The 20,572-nt window shown below is 30.9% G+C and overlaps 1 protein-coding gene across 4 annotated transcripts in view; it reads right to left on the bottom strand.

The window, feature by feature from the left end:
• MED24 (mediator complex subunit 24) overlaps window positions 1-20,572 on the bottom strand; it is a 119,463-nt gene that overhangs the window by 49,861 nt on the left and 49,030 nt on the right. For all 4 annotated transcript variants that reach the window (XR_012756170.1, XM_075364074.1, XM_075364065.1 and 1 more), the window contains exons 9-11: window positions 15,732-15,912; window positions 15,090-15,222; window positions 11,717-11,950 (exon numbers count right to left, since the gene is read on the bottom strand). Coding sequence is in view for 3 of the 4 variants with exons in the window: in XM_075364074.1 (XP_075220189.1) it covers window positions 11,717-11,950; window positions 15,090-15,222; window positions 15,732-15,912 (548 nt within the window). In the remaining variant the exon portion in view is untranslated. The remainder of the gene's footprint in view (window positions 1-11,716; window positions 11,951-15,089; window positions 15,223-15,731; window positions 15,913-20,572) is intronic.

The raw sequence follows: 20,572 nt of genomic DNA on the forward strand, positions 1-20,572 counted from the left end.
CAAAAGTAAGTAAAATCAAATAATCAGAATCATGTGACTGAAAAATATATCATACAAACTAAATACAGTAAAAAACCTGCTATAACGCAGTCAAATGGATAAATGGATACATTGTTATACCTGGGTTCTACGCTAACCGCATTATTTTGAAGGTGAAGTGAGAAATGATAAACTACTTTGCAAATGTAACAGATGAAGAGGATCACAACAATCACTCTGTTATTCCATCTACATCATTAAGAGATTTACATTGTTGAGAAATTCACTTATTTTGGGTGCATTAATTGTAACGACCTCTGATACATATTCGTTTTCTTCGTTCGACATATCATTCCCAAATACAGTAACAGACTGTACAATTTCATCATCGTAGCATATAATATGCTACAGGAGTATCATTGTTCTCTTGAATTCACTCTCCTAGATCAACAACTGATAATTTTTGGCCAGTACATGCAAGTAGTGTAATTATTATGAACAATTCATTAATAAATATTGTATTTATAGGAAGTTGGAAAAAATACATTTTGTGTATATTTACAGTATTAAAAATTTCTATACATAATGACAATTATCCTTTCTCGAAGGACATGCTCTTACCCACGTTATATCCGTATATGTGATTTTTTGAACCACGTAACAGCAGGGTCATACTGTATTATTTCCGTTATTTCTTTGTAATTAAAAAAAAAATATTTTTATCATTACCATTAACACTTACATCATTACAGTATAAATAAAAACCATGAGTGGAATGAAATTTTTTTTAAAAGACAAAATCTTTGACAAATATATTACGGTAGCTTGTGTGCTTTAAAATGATGAGAGGAAAGATGGAAATATATTCATAAAAACTAAATACAATTTATAACAAAATAGACCTTTCAAAACAACTATTTATATACTACATATATTTAGAAATGATGATAAACCAACAAAAACACATATATTCCATGTTAGTCAGTGGATGTTAATAAACGTTCACAGGGACTGCTAAGTATATAAAATACTAGCAGATGTTAATTAGTACATTTCAGTCCGGCTAATGAGTTAAGTCGATTTGAGAAGCCATATCAGTATTTTTATAGTAATATTACCATATAAACATGATTATGATTATTCCTTGTTGTGCACATGAAATATAAAAAAATAATCTAACTGTAGGTGCGACTAATAGTGCAGTTTATCTGTGTGGTTAACTGGGTCTGAAATTGTTAATATCTACAATACAGAACATGTTAATGCTTTTTTTTTTTTTTTTTGAGATATTATTTAACAATAAATAATAAATGTGAAAATTAGGACTGTTCGAATTTAGACTGAGAATGAAGTTAAAATATAAAAATATGCTGAGTTGACAAAAATCTGTTTTTAAAATCAAACTGAAAAAGTCATCATAATAATCATTGCTAGTGTCTAAAAAATCTGAATTATTCATTTCAATATCACTGGATTAATGTTAAAAAAAAAAGATAAAGTTTTCAGTATTTTAAATTAGTTAGTCTTACCTTTAAAGAAATCTTATCAGTATGTACCACATGATACAGTACAACATTTCATTAAGGAAGCATCTGACCTTTGGTAACATTGGACCTCTAATAAATTTTATTTATAGAGTTATAATTTGAAATATATGGCATGATTTTGGAGTTGGGTAAGCACAATGAGTGATTGTGTACAGTGAATGGTATTAGAAGTCGTTGTTTTGACTGTTATGTTCATGGTGCACGACACTTGCAGATTTTTAAATACAATTTATTAATTTTAAATATATTTCTATCAAAATTAAATAAATTAGATTTTACTAATGTTTATAAATTATGAAACTAACAAGTCTTTCTATTTTTCTCACATGTGAAAACTGAAAACGTTTTTCTACTTTTCAGTCACTAAATATATTATAAAATATTTTCTTTTATTTTTTTATAAAACTGATTGGAATTAAACTGAATTAACTGTATAATTAAGTGTTGTAGTAATAGTGATAAGAAAAAGTGTTATGTATTGAATTAATGAATCCCAAAAATTTTATTGAAAAACACCCTAGAAGTTTACTGGAGTCAGTCGGACGACAGGGTGGTTAAAATATAGATATAATGAGAGAGAGAGCAGGAAATCAGAAATATATTCCTATCACACGGGATGGATTCATTCAGATCTATGATAAATGAAAAAAATAGTAAATTTTGTAAATTACAAATTATATATGAAATACAAAACCTGAAAATTAGGTGGGATATCTCCATGCCTAAACAAGTATTTTCAAAATGTGAAGCAAAAACTTCTAGATGTTGTAGGAAGATCAAGGCAAAATAGTTTGATATTTAAAGATCAAAATGAAAGTAAATGGTGACTGTACTACTTAGTAAAAAATTTCTGTTTATAAGTTCTAACAATCAAATATGAAATCATAGTAAATTGTGCCAGTGTGTTAGGGAAAGGAAACAGTATGATAAAGTTATACAAATGTCAAAATAATTATATTAATAGCATTTTTAATAAAGTGAAGAATTTCTTTTTTTATCAAAGAAATTAGAATTTATGATACAGAGCAGGTTAGCATTAAATATGAAAAATTGTTAGAATTAAAAAGGAAAACTGTGAGCAATGTACCGATCTACATATGCTATTATTTTTTTAAGAACAGAGAGAAGGTTCTTGTTCCACAGGTATTAAGTTAGTGGTTGGAACACAAAACAGTGTACAAAAGCTGGTCAGTGCTTAATCAATTTTACACGTGATTACTAAGCTGAAGCAGGATGAAGGGAAGCAGCAAGGGGCACTGATTGGCAGGTTCGTTGTTAGTGAGGGAAGTGCAACAGTGGTGCAGAGCTACAAGCTACACAGTTCAACAGAGGTATAATAATGAAGGTGATAATTTGGGGATAAAAGGGAAATCAAAGTTACAGATTATATTTTACAATATATGTAGTCTAAAAGGTACGATTAAAGTTCTTTAACTTTAACCTTTACATTACTTTTAACTTTAAGTTTTCATTTAAAATTTTTTTAAAAAGTAATTATAATGTCATTTTTCAGAGAGAAACCATTTTTCTATAGAGAAAGTTTCCTTTTATGAAAATCTTTTTTTTTGGTTTTATATTTTTTTAATTCATGGAGAAAGTATTTCTAATATGGGAGGGATAGTGAAGGTGTGTTGCTATGAACTAAAATAGATTCATAATATCTAGACATAAACATTTTTGCAATGCACAGCAAATCAAAAGATATATCAGCAGATAGTAGAAGTCAAAGGAATTTGGAGATATGTCAGGAAACAGGAAATGTTTTTCTTAATGGTAGAATGTGGATGGGAAGTAAAAATCTGTTGGAGCTATGGAAGTTACATTAAAAAAAGCACTGTGTCCAAGCCTGTGGGTTTCAAATTATTTGTAAAGGATTTTAAAGATCTGCATAGTTGTATTCCAACTGTATATCAATAGAATTAAAACTGCAGCTTTAACAGGTTAATGGCAATATAACATGTCTGCCGTTTTTAATGAAGTTATTATTGAACTTTAAGAATGAAAAAACATGTAAAGATAAGATGGTTAAATTATTTAATAATTTAATTGTTGAACCCAATTTTAATCAGCTTCATAAATTATTGTAGAATGTATTAGAAAGCTGGCAGGGAGACCAAATGTAAGTCAAGGTCGTCTGCAACCAAGATTTAAATAAGCATGATTCAGATGAAGCTATGGATGTGGGTTTTCAGTAAAGTTTTCCCGTTCAAAACTACGTTCATGTGTACTATGACCAGCATACGATTTAAAAGAATAAAGTTGAATTCAATATGGCAGATCCAAGAAAGGCGACAATAATTTCTAACACAACTCAAAAGTAGTTTCTTTGATACAGTAATCAACTACATTTATTCTGGTAGTCATACTCAGTTTCCTGTAATTACGCTTTCCAGACATCCTGTATAGAAAAAGCATAATTTATAATAAAGTTATGGAACTAGAAACAAAATTTGGTTCATACTAAATATTGAATGGCTACACATGAGAAAAGTGCTCAGTACATAAGGATTAAATTTCATAATGGTGTGGAACCACTAGAATGGTGGAATATAATATAGAAGTGTTTTACAGAACTGGTAAACCTTTGAATGTTATCTGGAGTTTTATATCAATATTACTTATTTTATATTAAGTGTTGGTATTGGAATGTGTTTAATGTTAAAATGATATGTTTATATTTTGATATTTCACTTTTTCATGCAATTGGGTAACTATCTATATAAAAAATAAAATACAAAAATACATAATAAATAAATGCTAACTGGGTCCATCCAAGGACATAAGTATATTTAATGTACTGTATCCTTATATCTGTAAAATTCAGTGAGGGTGGTTCTGCATAAGGACCTATCTAATGAATTTGTCTCCGATGTGGCAATTGTACAAAAAGCCCAATCTAGGCCAAGGTATACATTGGGTAACACTGGGCCTCTAAATCCTGCCTAACTCAGTACAATATAAAATGTATTTCTTTTACCGTATAGTAAAAATGTATACATCACTGCTGCCTTGTTACTCTTCTGTACAAAGTAGTTACCAATTAAAAGTAGTTACTTTTAATTTAAAGTAGTTTATTTTATTTTTCATTAAATTTAGTGTTATAATTAAGTTTGGCGCCACATCAGACAGATGATGTATGGCAGATCATTGGTGGTGTAATGTTACAACTAGAATTGCCATATAAAATGTCCTGTGGTGACACACTGAGCTTCAGTCTGTTGAGCATAACTACAGACTACAACACTAGGGTGTTGGCTCGGTTTCGATCCAATGGATAACATCAGCAACAACAATGGATGAGGTTATATAGGAATGTGCCATAATGTATTGGATAGTTGGTGCATGTAGTTAGTTGTTTTCATAAACAAGTAAAAAATATTCCTAGTTGAAATAGCTAAAGTACTTTATGAGAATTGGAATTCATTTTCAGACAAAAACAAAAGGAAACTAGTGAGTATTGTTATAAACATTAATATTTAACATTCTTTATTATTTAGTATTTTTTACTTAGTTATGGTATTTATTTATACTACTGTAAAACAGTAATTGCAACTTATTAAAATCCCTGGAATTTTCATAATTACCAACGTATATATATAAAACCTGTTACAGAACCTTGCCTTCTTTCATAAAATAATTTATCAGATGGTCTCTGGTATTTATGACATTAGCATCTCTGGAGGTGCTTGCACGTTCCAGTGATTTCAAGTTATGTAAGGTCAGTTTGCCTTCAAAATTTTGCCCGTCTCACCTTTGAACATAGCTATGGAGAATGCAAGTCACTTTTACAAGAACAATTCCATGAGAATAGCTGTATGCAGAACTCTCAATTAATTGCACAATATTCCAAACGCACATTCAACATACTTTCATGCTTGGATAAACAATAATTAAAAATGCATTATCCCCTATTCATGTTATTGTTTGTGAAAGATTGCATCAGATTTCTATGGAGACTATAGGCTTCACTGGCAACCATAAAGAATGGCAAAGGTGGTCCATTGGTGTTCGGTATATTTCTGTTTAATGGAAAATTCAATTCTTGCAGGCATAATTTTTTCCCCAAACTTGAGTTTTTGAAAGCATTAGTCAGATTCCTTGTTACAAGAGCCAACATCAACTGCAGTTAAAAGAAAAAAAAAATTAGTCTATCAGGCCCAACAGAATAATGGAAAAAAATTTTGGTTGAAACAATTACGTTCACTACACTGGTGATATACAATCTAAATATGCTTATGTAGACATGCCAATGTAATTTGGGAAATTGGTTTTTTAAAAATAATTATCGGCAATATCCAGCCACATTGACCATATCAATATCAATATCCAACTACATTCGTAGACTGTGACATTTCATTTGGTTGTAGTACATTTCATAAAACAACACAAGTTTCTCTAATTATATGCTACAGTTGATCCCCCAATTAAAATATCATGTGATAAAGTATTACAATTCATTCGAGAAGACAAATACTGGGAAAAAAGGTATAAATAATGTTACAAGATTTAAATTCAAGCTAGACTTATATTAACTTCTTAAATGCAAATAAACCATTTTTCTTGATTTTATAGTCAATGATTTACTGAAGAAATGGAAACATCTTAGCTATGTTAATGTTAACATCTTAGTTATAAAGAGAAAACACAAAGAATAGTAATGACTAGAAGTACAGCTCCCAAAAAACCAGGAAAATCCCTTACATTGAGATGCTGAAGATATAAGAAGTCACAAAAGAAAGTTGTCTACTTCAAGCAACATTCAGGAGTTTGAAGATGCCAGATAAATAAGCCTAGTGAGGGATACTGACATGAACTTGTCTGCTGAATCACACACAACAGATAATGACATCGCAATGCCCTCAAACAATGAGACACAATTAGGAACAAATCCTAACAATTGGACACAATGTATTTTTAAAAAACCTAAAACAGACTTCCATGATGTTCTGATTAACCCAATCAATTACCAAAAGACACTCACTGACAATCCAAAAAAAATGTTTCTTATATGTGTAATATATGCACCACCAGTACAATCCAAATCCACATGGTTACACTACAGTAGACCCTCTTAGTAACAACACATAGGATCAAAATGATCCTTATTATCCCAATATTTGAAAAGGAGATTAAACTAGCAGGCAATCAAGCGATTCAAGTTGTTGGGCACAAGGAGAAATAAATTATATTTTAAATGAAACAAGTATGACTAATAATTACAAAATAAAATATATATATAAATTAAAAAATAAAATAAAGTACAATAAAATTTATGTATAAATAATTAATATTGTATGCATTTGTTTTCACCTAATAAATAATTTACTTGTGTTCTCCTTCTTACATTAAAGTAACCAATATTCTGTCCTCCGGACATACAGCACTTCTAAATTTTGTATTATTTCTAAAAATATGGGATTTTTTTGTCAAATTTAGAAGTTTGTCAAAGGAGTTAAGAAACATTCTATATTGTAAAAATTTATCTGGGTGGAACCTTAGTTTCCATATAAGGTATGAAATTGGCCAATCTTTAAACTTTTGGTATTTAAGGTATGAATCCAACATTCTTTTCCTTTTATCTTGTGTAAAGCCTCATAAATGCTATATCAACTGGATAATATTCTTTTCAGTAATATCTATATAAGTTAAAAGATGACACTAGGGGTTAAAGAAACTACTTGAAACAAACACACAGATCAAAATGAATACACAATTGGTAGTGACAGATAAGTGATCAATCATTGGTTGTATGTGTCAAGTCTGCTATTGATTGATGGTAGATTGTAATATGCTATCAATAATTGCGAGTGTTTTATCCATCTGAAGTGGTGCTGGCCTAACAGTAATTTTTTGAATGCATGAAAAAACAAAAATATATATGCAATTAATGGACAAAAAACTAACAACTTACAATTGGAAAAAGTGAAAGGTCAACAATACATTAGAAAAGTGAAAGGAAAGCTAGTGAATCTTGCACTGCATGTTAAAAGTTTACCTTCAAAATTAAAGACAATGAAAATTTTATCATAAAAAAATACCTTACTTAAGCAGTACTGCAATGGATCAAATACAAAAGATACACAAAATAGAGCTCTACTAGAAATATATAACAGGACTATTGATATGCAGTTTAAATTAACCATCCCAGGTCACAAAGTGATAAAGGATTGTCTAACAGTAACATGTTGGTCATGTTCTTCCAAGATCATGATTAATTTTTTTCCAATACTTAAAAAAAAGCTTTTAAACCTTTTACGCACTAAGTTAATTATTTAGTCAGCATACACAGACTAGGTTTTTTGTCTTACCTATGACAGAGCCGTATTCCTCCTTCTGTTGATTCATTTTCACTTTCATTTGTGTAATGACTTTATATTTTATATGAAGAATATTTTTAAAATATTTTTACATAGATCTATTTATAAATTACATTAAAAACCAATTAAAAAAATTAATACTATTATTTACAATACTAATGTTATTTTAACACTGATAAAACTTATAAAACATGAATAAATCTTACAAAAAAAAATTAAATTAAATAAAAAAATTGAGACTTTTTAAATTTTAAATTTAAAAAGTCTCAAGAGTTTATGTATGTGTGATAAATACCAAACTGTGGTCCTACTACACATAACCCTAGATCACATTGAGTACACATACATCTAGACACTTTCCTCTTTTTTTCATGTACTTCAGAATATGTACAAACATGGCATTTTCTCATTGCATTTTTTCTATTTGGAGTCACTGGCACAAGAGAAGGAAAATGTCTCTCAGTTAATCTGACTGGTGGCTCTTTAGATGATGGTCATCCACCACACTGAAAAATCCTTGTTGTATGGCGCTGTTCAAGAAGTTGTTGAATGACTTCTAGTTGAAAGTCAGCTAATGTGATGTGTTTATACCTACATTTACCATGTACAAGGTATAAGCAATCAGCAACACTATATCAATGAAATGAGAAAAAAACCTTTTTTGTACCATTTTACTGTTTTGCAAATACATTTCAAGGAACTAAGCATCATATTGCTTCGATCTATTGCCCCCATCTTCCCATTATAGTCTGAGAACTGTTAAACATTTTAGGGTAGGTATTTGAGACACCATAAAAATTTGTGTAACACTCTTTTGTAATGTCTGAATACAAAATCAAAGACCAAGCTGAAGGGTAATGGGGGCTAGCCAACTCTTGAATTTTTAACTTTGTGAAATTTTATTTGCAAAAAGAAATCCTAGAGACATTTTGAAAGTCTAATACCTTCAAATTCAGTGAAATGAAAAATAAAAGTCAGATTATTTAGTTGAGTTTAAAATTTTGGCAGGACGTATCAAAATTGTATTTCATAAATATCAAAAAATATATTTGAGGCATGCTAAGGATTAGACAGAATAATATTTATATCCAGAAAAAAATATTTTTAAAAGGACAGGCCATTTCACCTACCAGGTGATCGGGAATGTTGTACGTGAGTGCAAGTAATGCTATGGGTAGGTTGAAGTGTGACATTGAGTGTATATTGGTGGCTGGCTGAGTTGAAGCGTGCTATGGTGTGATTGGTTCTCTACTGGTGGTGTGGCTGTGATGTGATTGGTTCTACTCGCAAGACTACATGACTTATGGCAAGCATGCAATAGTTAGAAAGGATTTTGTAGTAGTTAAAAGATTCTCATTCGTAGTGGAACATGTGCAATTACAGAAGTGCTATTTTGTTTATAAATATATATATTTATTTTATTAGATCAACTACCAGAGGACCAACCAGATCAGTAATGAGGAATATGATTCTTAATAGAATTGATATATATATAAAACCAAACCGTTTTAATTATATGCCAACAGAGATATTTAGTGATATGATATTCAGCATTGTGTTCCACATAACCTCCTCTGTAACCACATCTTCTTGGATTATTGATGTCTCATTTAGTGTTTTTGTTATTGTTGTTTGAGTACAACAGGTTTAAGTATTAATAATTTTATTTTTGTATTCATTAATTTTCTCAATCCATTATATTTTATTAAAATAAAAAAATACAATTTAATTAAAGTAAACAGAGGGTAAATAAAAAAATATTTTATTTGTTGAGTTATATCGCATATCAATAGTGCATCATATCTTTTTCATTTAATGTTAAATATATGAAAATTCTAAAAAAAAATTAGTATGAATGAGAATTTTTTAACTAAAAATTTTTCTAACATCATGCTTGCTATAAGTCACATGGTCTTGCAAGAGCCAATTGCACTGCAGCACGCTTTAACTCAGTTGGCCGCCAATATATGCTCTCTCTCTCTCTCTCTCACACTTCAACCTACCCATAGCATTACTTACTCACACTCACGTATAACATTCCTGATCACCTGGCAGGTAAAAAGTCCCACCAAAATGGACTGTCCTTTTAAAAATATTTTTTCTGGGTATAAATATTATTCTGTCTAAACCTCAGCATGCCTCAAATACATTTTTTCGATATTTATGAAATACAATTTTGAAACAGCCAGGTAAAATTTTAAATCTGGTTTAAATAATTTGGCTTTTATATATTTTATTCCATTAAATACTAAATTTGAAGGCGTTACAATTTCAAAATGCCTTAAGGATTTTTTTTGCAAATAAACATTTCTCAAAGTTAAAAATTCAAGAGCTGGCTAGGCCTCACTACCCTTCAGTTAGGTCTTTGATTTTGTATTCAGACAATACAAAAGAAGTGTTACACAAATTTTCACGATACCTCAAATACCTACCTTAAAATATTTAACAGCTCTCCTACTATTATAATCAACTATACATATTGTTTTTTTTGTATTCTTTTGTTAAGGGTTCTTTTTTTATGGGTTGTTTTAATTTCATCTTTATGAAGTATAGAGAGCATTGTTACTTGCTTTTTGTCTAACCATTTCAAATCATTATACAAAAAGCAGAGCTTGTAACAATCTCACTTCTGTTCTTCGAATCTGGAGATGGTATCAATAATCTATCTGGTTTTACAATGTTTAGAAATAAATGAAAGCAAACCTGTACTCAACACTGTTTACAAACTGTAACACACGAGTACAAGTTCTCGCCATTCCGTATGAGTTGAGGTTAGCGGCTGGGAACATGATTATCTTTGCCATTTATTTCAGCATTAGATGAAGAGTGTAGCAATTAGTAGATAAATAATTATACTGATATGTTAACATGACAATAGTACTTGTCTGGGAAAGTTAAAAACGAGTATACTTGACAGCAGGCATACGAGTGCAAGTTACAGTCGTGTACACATGATGTTAGTACTTAAAAGGTTAATAAGGTTTTTGACTGCTGGAAAAAATTATAATGCATATAAATGAACAGGCTAGTTTTCCACCACATAAGTGCACTGTTATCATTAAAATTTGAGTGAATGGACAGACTAATTATTTCAGTTATTTTCACAATCATTTTATCAAGGATATGTGAAAATGAATGACACTTACAAATGTTCACCACAACTATTCCCAATTTGAAAAATTCTCCAGCACATCTAGGAGCCTGTTTAATATGGAATGGTAATATAACTGTTTACTTTCTACCTCAAAATGCAACTTAGAGCCTCCACCAAGGAATTAAAGCTAACAAAAAAATTTACAGGGAACTGCTTCTAAAATGTTCTGAATAATCTGATATCAGAGAATACTGGAAAACTTTGTATATGATGGAAGCTGAATGTGGAGTAAATAGAGTTTGCAGAAAAAATAAAATAGATGATTTTTAAAAACTAAACAGTTTAAAAAATTCATATCATAAGAATGTAATTTTGAAAGAAACTCCGAACATAGTTTTTTATTTCAATATGACATCAGTTACAATTCATTTTGAAGACCAAGAAGAATAGTTTCATTGAAAAGGAGGATGAAGTGACCAACAAAAATGCAACTTTCCCACAAAAAAGAACCTGTGGCATTAACTTACAGGAAGAAACTGATGATTAAAATCATTCAGATACTATCTTCTTATGTTGTCAACTATCAAGTAAAATGTAAATAAATCAATCACAACTATACCACTTTGTATAATCTCAGCATTGACCCTTTTATATATAAAAACTTTTAAAAATTGGAGATTATTTTCATGCACATCAATTTTATTACATTGTGAGTAGCTACTAGGTAACATTTAAAATGAACTTTCAAGATGAAATTTGAAATCACTCTAATTACATACCTCAGATCCGTATGTCTGGACAATTGAACATAGCATCAAAAATGTGACATCAAATAACATTGCTCTGGTCTGTGATGCACGTCCACTATCTCCAACTGCTTGTTTACTACATTCATTAAATTTTATAAGTTTAGTAACAAATGTTCTTAGTTTTCCTTCAACTGTTGCTACAGCCAATATTAATTCAAAACTCTTCCCTGACAATACTTGACAAAGCATACTTAACAGTGCTTCCTGAAAGCAAACAAATAGATATAAATCAAAACAAAATGCTATGTGCATGTAAAATTACCCAACTTTTTCTTTAAACTAACATTGCAATTCTTGCAATAGATTATTATTAACATTAGAAGACTTCACAGACTATTAATTTAATCCAAATTATATACTAATGTATTGCTTTATTTGATTAACAACTTACACACATTACTTGAGATACATTAACTTGCTTATATGAGATAAATAATAAGTTAACATTTACTTATCTACTTTTTAGGCACAACATATAGCTAGAGAAAGAAGTGTCTTATGTTTGTATAAAAAATGTAATTTTCTTGAAAACAGTCTACTTAAAAAATAGTTCTGGATGATCCATTTCATCTACTATTGTATGATTTTTTTATGTATATATGCAAATGAATCCATTCATCTAGCAGCAATTCATTTAGGTTATTTTAATAATATTTTACTGAATTACTGTACTAAAAAACTTGTTTCACTTCAAATCAACATGAAATTCCAATTATAAATTTTCTAAAGTGGAAAGAAGCAGATAAACAAAGTGAAAAAAGTGATTAATTTTGTTTAATAATTCTAAGAATCATCTACAATTGCTACTAGATATTTTTGTGAGATTTTAATATTCCACATATATTGAGAAATTCAGCTTAGAATTTTGCTACATAACACTTGTCCTTGCTACACAAAACTAATAGCTATCCATTCACCTTAGGCTGATTACATTTCTACAGGAATTCTGGCCAAACAATTACAGTTCATTCAAATGAACTTACATGTGGCATGAAATTCTGGGGGTACATAAATTGTTCCCTTAAAATTCCTGTAACTTTTCTCAAGCAGTTGTTTAGTTTCTGAAGGTAAGCAAATTTTGTCTTGACTTATATTAAGGCTGGCCAATTAAAAAATTACTGACTGGTAATATGCTACTGCTATCTGGGTAGAAGTGCTCAATCTCATGTAGTACTAGAGGCAGAAAGGAGCCTTACAACTTCCTCAACAAGGAGTCACTTTTCTTGCAAACTGTTCCTTCATCTGTCAATTACATTTCTCACTACAATCCTATTTTAAAATTCCTGTTTCTTCTTCTCCATTTTAGGAAAAAAGAGCAGAGGGTATTTACCTGTAGAGGTAACTCTTCCTTGGTCGACCCAGTAAGAGGTTTTTCTATTCAGTAGCTGAATGGTATGGCCAATAGCTGAAATGGATATCAGTTAAAGCAGTGTCTATCCTAACAGTTTCCAAGTATGAAAATACAGCTATAATAGATTCATCAGGATTTGAGTGCAACCTTTATGTTAAAATTTTACTGTGACAAAAAGAGTAAATAAGTAAAAGTAAGTAAGAGTAAAGAGTAAAAGAGTAAATATGACAAAATTGCACTAAATTTTTAATTTTATGTCAAGAGTACAACTTAAACAGTATTCACATAGAACAATACTACAATTTGAACATTTTTGTAATTAAAGAAAAAAAAATTATAATTATTCAAAATCTGACTTGTCATGGTAATAATGTTATTACAGGTGTACATACACTTGTTCATCAATCAGGCTGAAATTTTTAAGTGGGCACCACTGAACTAAAATATGATACAGAATTTTGGTACATAAGGGATTTTGATACAGAATTCAGGCAGCCTAACACCACACATCAGGGCTAATAACAGTGGGAAGGGGGGTGGCAACTGGAAGCCTAACATCACAAATGTGTGACAAGTTTATCTAATAGTTGAAGAAGCTGTGTAATAGTTGAAGACTGATCTAAAACAAATAGTGGGGGATGTTCTTCAAAGGTTTACTTCGCCGTGATGATGTCCGGCAGTTCCACAAAGGCTTTAGTTAAACAGTTAATAGTACATAATTAGGTAATTTATATATATTTTTCCCTTTAGCTAATCTAAATAATTTGGTTATTTTTAAAAATCTTTTATTCTTTGAAAATGTTAAGTTAAATGTGAAATTTTAATCTACACATCACAAATATGGAATAGTTTATTTGTAAAAACTATCGCATGCACAGTGTGGTAAAATTATACAGGAAATAACAAATTTCTAGATTTTTATAGTCTTGGTTTAACATGGTCAGTAAGTAGGGGAAATGTATTTGACACACAGGAAAAAAATTTGCTTTAATCTGATAGTAAGTATCGTTTTAGTAATAATTTTTATTTATACTGTATTAGTATTCAATAAAGTATATTTAACATTTGTGTTCAAAAATTATAATGCATGCAAATTAAAATAAATTAACAATAAGGGAGTGTTGGAAAAATTTTTAAATGTTGAAAGCAGTACAAAATAAAATAATAATTAGATGATTTAACGTTCAAACATTCAAAAGAGTTCAATGTTTCTGGCTGTTGCAAAAAACTTTAGCCAGAAGTATTTGAAAGAAAAGAAACCATGTCTATGTTGAAACTGCATTGTGAAAAAGAAGCCGAAAATAGGAAAACAGTTACTGGAGAAGACTTTTGTAATACAACTGGAGGAGGTAGAAAATGAAATACCAAAACCACCAAAACACATAATTAGATAAGTTAAACTTACCATATTAATTTCCAATAATTGATTTTCATGGGATCCCACATCTTCAGTTGGTATTGAATTCTATAACTACATTAAAAAACATATTCATTTTACAATTTGTCAGTTTTAAATTATGATGTGGGCTCCTGCAAAAATTAATTATTTGAAATTAATATGGTAAGTTTAAATTATCTAATTACTGTTTTTTGGTGGTTTATATTTCATATATATATATAATTACAGGCAATCCTAACTTAAATTTATATTAAAAACATCTTAATAACTGAAAATTCCAACTTACATTGCCCATCATAACTTGATGTATGTCTCTTATATAAGGCTGGATAAGATGGACATAAAAAAAGACCAAAATAGTACAGACTTAAACCAATTAAAAAGATATCCTCTCCCTTGAACAAGATTTAAGACAGGAGAAACCCTCTAAGCCTAAGAATTTAATTTACTTCACAAAATAAAAATAAAAATTAATCCTTTAAAAAACAATATGACTATAATTAATTCATTCAGACTATGTAATTTTTTTTTTTGAAGACTAACAATCATAATTTTTTACACAAATTCTAATGTTTAAAATTAAAATAGCATACCTGTATTTTCCCATAATCTGCATCTAAAGTTTTTAACAACCTAGCTAATGTGGGTTCAGCTTTGATGATCACTTTTGGTATTGAAGCTGTCTGAGATGGTTCAGTTTTATGCAGATTAACTGTAGCTCCTTCCCTATTATAACAAATATATTAATTATTCATCTAACCACTAATGAAGATAAAAGATTACAATAGACTTTGTTCTGAAGAAAACCTCTGCAATGGCCAAACTGGCCAATATTTTCATTTATGTACTAGCAAACTTTTGCAAACATTCAAACAAAAAAATAGCGATGGTTTTTTTGCTCCTCCTTTCCAAAAAAAAAAATTGAATATCTGTTTCAGAGATCAATTATCAATTTACTCTTATCTTCGAAAACAGAATATTAGCTTTATTATGTTAATATAATAAAATCAATAACTTATAACTATCTTTATATAAACAATAAAACTAACAAACCATCTAGACAGTAATAGCAATAAACATTTTTTTTGTAAAAACTGCACACAATGTCAACAACATACATAAATTAAAAAAATTACATATATATGCAACTTGAGAACAAGTCCAGAATAAAGAAGATATTTACTACACACAAATATAAAAATAATTAACAAGGATATTAAATTAGTAATAATCACCGTTTCATTATGTAATGCTTTATATGCATCTCAGTAAGCAAATTAAGTTTAATTAGCTCATTAAGTAAACATTCAAGTGTGTTACACGCACAACGAGCATCCATCACATCAAGCAAAGGAGTAAACTGTAAAAGTAGCTCAAGAGCATCAGCTATGTCCTGGCTGAACTCCTCCCCAGTACCTTCAAAAAAAAAAAAAAAGAACGTAAGAATTATTAGTTTCATTTCAGAGTTTGCTGTCAAATATATTTTCACGAATTAATTTTCTTATTTGTGGTCAAATGAATATTCCCTCTTAATTTGGTTTCACTTAATTGTGAAAAAACCTCTTCTTTAAACCAAAATTCTTTATCTAGTCTAGTTTTACATGTAGAGGTGGTAAAATAATACTATCTGCTTTGACAAGGGGAATATTGACAACATTTTCCTTTCCTGGGGTTAACTGATTTCTTTCTGGACAGTCTTAAATTGCATAGTGTTTAACTGTATTCTGACTATCCCACAAACACAAGAAACATATATATTTTTTTAAGTAACTCTGGAGAATTTCAAAGTTGAGAGTTCTAGGTTCAAATCCTAGTAAAGGCAGTTACTTTTACATGGATTTGAATAATATATCAACTACACTTCATTTACATTCACACATATCATCCTCATTCATTCTCTGAAGTATGACATATTGAAACCAGTAACATCTGTTAAGCAAAAATAACAATCATCATAATGGTTAGTAGGCTCTCGTCAAATCATAGGTACAATGAAAAGAGAAATGCTCTTTTTTTCCTTTTAACCACTGGGTTAGTTTAATGTAGCAATTGCTGCATGCTACACGTGAAGCTCAAGATTTATCTTGGTCTCCCAAGGGCCAGTAGTCAAAATAAAGTTTGTAAGCAGTTTTCAACAGATTCAATACTGGTTTTCATTGAGTTTTTGTGATGAATTCTCCACAAACATAACAAAAAATATTTGGAGAATTTTTACAAGCTCATTTTTTATTCATTGTAAAATTCAAAATGTTTTAATGAATGAAAGTAAACTGAAATATTACATAAATACTTACTTAATTATAACACACACACACACACACACACACACACACACACACACACACACACACACACACACACACACACACACACACACACACACACACACACACACACACACACACACACACACACACACACACACACACACACACACACACACACACACACACACAAAATTAACAAATCTTGATGTTCAATAAAATAATACCAAAAGTTGTTCTGCCATAAAAATCTTTCACTAAATTTATGGCATCACTTATTAAACAATCTTTATAATATGTGTATGATAAAACCTCTACCACAACTAAAGAACACAGCAAGTCATACCAAGAGCTGAACTCATACTGAAAAAACTTTCATCACATTGAATTACTTATTACTTCAACTCACTGACATGTCTGACTTGATATAAAATGACATCATTCGACTGTTACACATCAAACTAACTTACTTGTATTGTTTGTTCCATGAATGATGGAACAAATAAATTTAAGGGGTTGTAACTTAAGAATGTTACATGGTGAATTGTTTTGTAATGCATATTCAGATTCAGCATAAAAAATACTATACAGAACACCTACTCCCTTTACAGTTCCAAATTTTATGTTGGCCAGTGTTATTAGAATAATTTCATTTTTTTATAAACATTTATAAATATATTTTTATAAATAAATTATGTATTGTAATGGACAGAGAAGCTAATTAAAAGCAATGGAAAATGTGAAAATAAGAAACAGAAATGAGCAATAGAAAGAATTCCTAGAAAAGTATAGAAGATTTAGACAATAGAAACCATTACACTTGAACAAATAAAACAGTGAATCAGCTGCCATCACAGCAGGTTAAGCTCTAGGCCCAGTGGTATAAATATTGCAGAGGATCAGCATACATTAGAACAGTGGGTGATAAATGTGAGAACAATGTGCGATAAATGTAAGGTGCATGATAATATTCAAAGTGAGTGTGCAGTAACAGTTGAGCTTATGAGCAAAGAATGTGTAAAGAGAATATTCCATTTTGAGATGTGTTCTTTTCTGTGGTTTAAATAGAAAATGTTGTTCATTTTAAATTTCATTGTTCAAAAGTTCATTGTAAACAGGGAACAAGGTGACATTATTTACTGTAAGTATAAACTAGTTGATAGATTGGAAAACAGTGGGTGAAGTCAGATTAGTTTTGGTTGGGAAACATCAGCCAATAAGTTTTCCTACTTTATGAGGTCTCAAAGAGGTCCAAGCAGGGTAAAGGTAAGAAGGCTGCTGGTAGAAGTGTGGACAATTCACCTACCACTTCTTCAGAAGATGAGTTTTTGACAATCATCTACTTGAGCTACTAAGGTTGATATTGTAGAGTACTTCTGAAAGCAAAGGACAAATGGTTGAATGAGACCCTCAAGAAGCCTGCTTGGGCTGCAAGAAGCCTGAAATAATTTTTGTAAACAAAAAGAAGAGTTCTATAATGACATCATAAATTAGGGAAGATTTTCAGGATGCCCTACATGGTAAAAGGAAGAATCTGAAAAAACCAACAAATCAAAGAGATCAGCAAGGGGTTAGTTGTGGACGTTAAGAAGCTCAACCGAGTAATTTCTCAGTCTCTTGTTGTAAAGTAAGTACAGGTCAAAATGGATTTGAAGAGGATGCACAGGCCCCATATCAACGTGTATGACATTTGTAAGTGCCCCTCCAATGAAAGCTTCAATGAGTTCTTTTTCTCTTGTGAGAGCAGAATACTGATTTGAATGAGGCCTCATTTAAGAAAAAAAAACTGTAGGCTTCTTTTTACCAAGTAGGTATAATGCCCAAAGGTATCATGATGAGTTTGAGTTGAGACTTGGTCTTTTCAGAAGTTCATGACAGCGGGAATTATCTGGGCAGATTTCACATCCTGCTGCATCAAGGAATACATAGAGACATACATCATGTTTCGAGTGTTGTTGTTTTGGCCACAAATCAAAGTTTTGTCAGCATGCTTCCATCAATACACAAGTGTGATGATTGCCTTCAGAAGGTGGAGGCTCCTACCTATGTCAACTGTAACAGATTGCACAGGGAACACAGGCACTCTATGGAAAGTAAGGACTGTGGTTGCATCTACATGCCACTGAGCTCTATTTCAATTCATTAGATGGTTAGGTTTGATCAACTGAATGCCTATGTAGTCCAGTTAGAGTTTTAGGTGAAATTGATAATTGAACGATCCTTAATGTTGTTAATCATCAACACCCATATGTGGTAAAGGGTGAATTGCCAGGTTTTAGTGGTTGGAAAAAGTTTTATACTGATCATACGAATATGTCAACAGTTCTTATAGAAGGCATCAGATTGTGTTTTTGTATGGTAAATCTCTGGTATGCATCATGTCATTGTTAAGCTTGTTGTCAATGATTCAGATCTTGTTGTTATTAGATCATACTTTCAGTACAGAGACTCCACTGAGGAACATTATGAAAAGCGAGATAAAATCTTACAACTTTTTGGTGATTATCCAATCTTGATGGATGCTGATGTGAATGTTAAACTGCTTCTTTGACACAGTGCAATCACGGATGACAGTGGTGAACAAGTCAAAGGTTTCATCATGCAATATGACTTGAAAATCTTCAGTACTGTCAGTGAATTAGCAACATTTGCTGGCACAGTTGATGAAAGGAGGTTATTCTGTGGTACATGTATTAATGTTACCATCAGAAGAAATATTCCTGGTAGGATTCACAATTGGTCTGTAGTTGATGACTGCTCAAAGCAATCATTGGCTAATAATTTTATTTTTAATTATTTTAGTAAATGGGTTATGCAATGTCTATAGGGTTAATGAAACTGTTCAAAGGAGGTGACTTCTGCTCAGAAAGACAGACTGACCCAAATTTTCTGATATTCTTTTGGCCAGGTTTCATATCCTCAATCAAAGACTGGACAGGACAATCTTTAGTTGGAGAAACTGGTAGAGAAATTTTCTTTGGCAGTCATTGAAGCTGCAAAAATATACATTCCCAAGGTAATGATCAAGAGAGTTTCTGCTTGGTGCTTTCAGGAATTGGCTGTGATGAAAAAGATTGTAGTAGTGCTCCACCTGAGGTGGAGCACTTAACACAGTGTGTCCCTGACTGGCAAGCAGTACTAACTGCCGATTTCGTAGGTACAGAACCAAGTATTTTAAATAGAGATTGTGTCCTGGTTCTTCTGTTAAACAATCTCTTGTCGGATGACATGACAGTGAGGTATATGAAACCTTGTACCACATATGAGTTTGTACATAAGTCACTAATTTTCACTGATGAATTGTCTTCAGAGATTACGAAGCAGAAGTCCATCAAGTAAACTGTAGTCTTGGTAGGAAAAAAGGTCTTGGATTTGATGGAATCACAGTGGAATTTCTTGTCTGCACTCTCTTATGTTTACAATTTGACAAGAGGTTTTAATAAAATGCTTTCTGCTGGTTATTTCCCTGTTTGATGATAACAAGGTAAATTGTAAACATCTCTTTAAAGGTAGAAACAAGGACTCCACTACCACCTCTTCTTATAAGCCTCTGTTGAACTCCACGCTACAAAAGAAATAAGAAGTTGCCCAAAACATAGTGTTGTGGACAATATCTGGAGCACCGTGGTTCATCAGAAACATCACTCTTCACCATGATGCAGGACTACAAACCGTATCCAAGGTAGGGGTGGCACAGGCGTGCAGACTGTTAGGGAGAGCGGCTGTGTCCGAACATGGCCATCTTCAGGACATCTGCCAAGAGGACCCTACTCCACAGGTTATAAGAAAACAGCCTCATGTCATATTAGATG

The sequence above is a fragment of the Lycorma delicatula genome, chromosome 1, assembly GCF_047948215.1.
Source record: "Lycorma delicatula isolate Av1 chromosome 1, ASM4794821v1, whole genome shotgun sequence".
In the NCBI taxonomy this organism is placed as follows: Eukaryota; Metazoa; Arthropoda; class Insecta; order Hemiptera; family Fulgoridae; genus Lycorma; species Lycorma delicatula.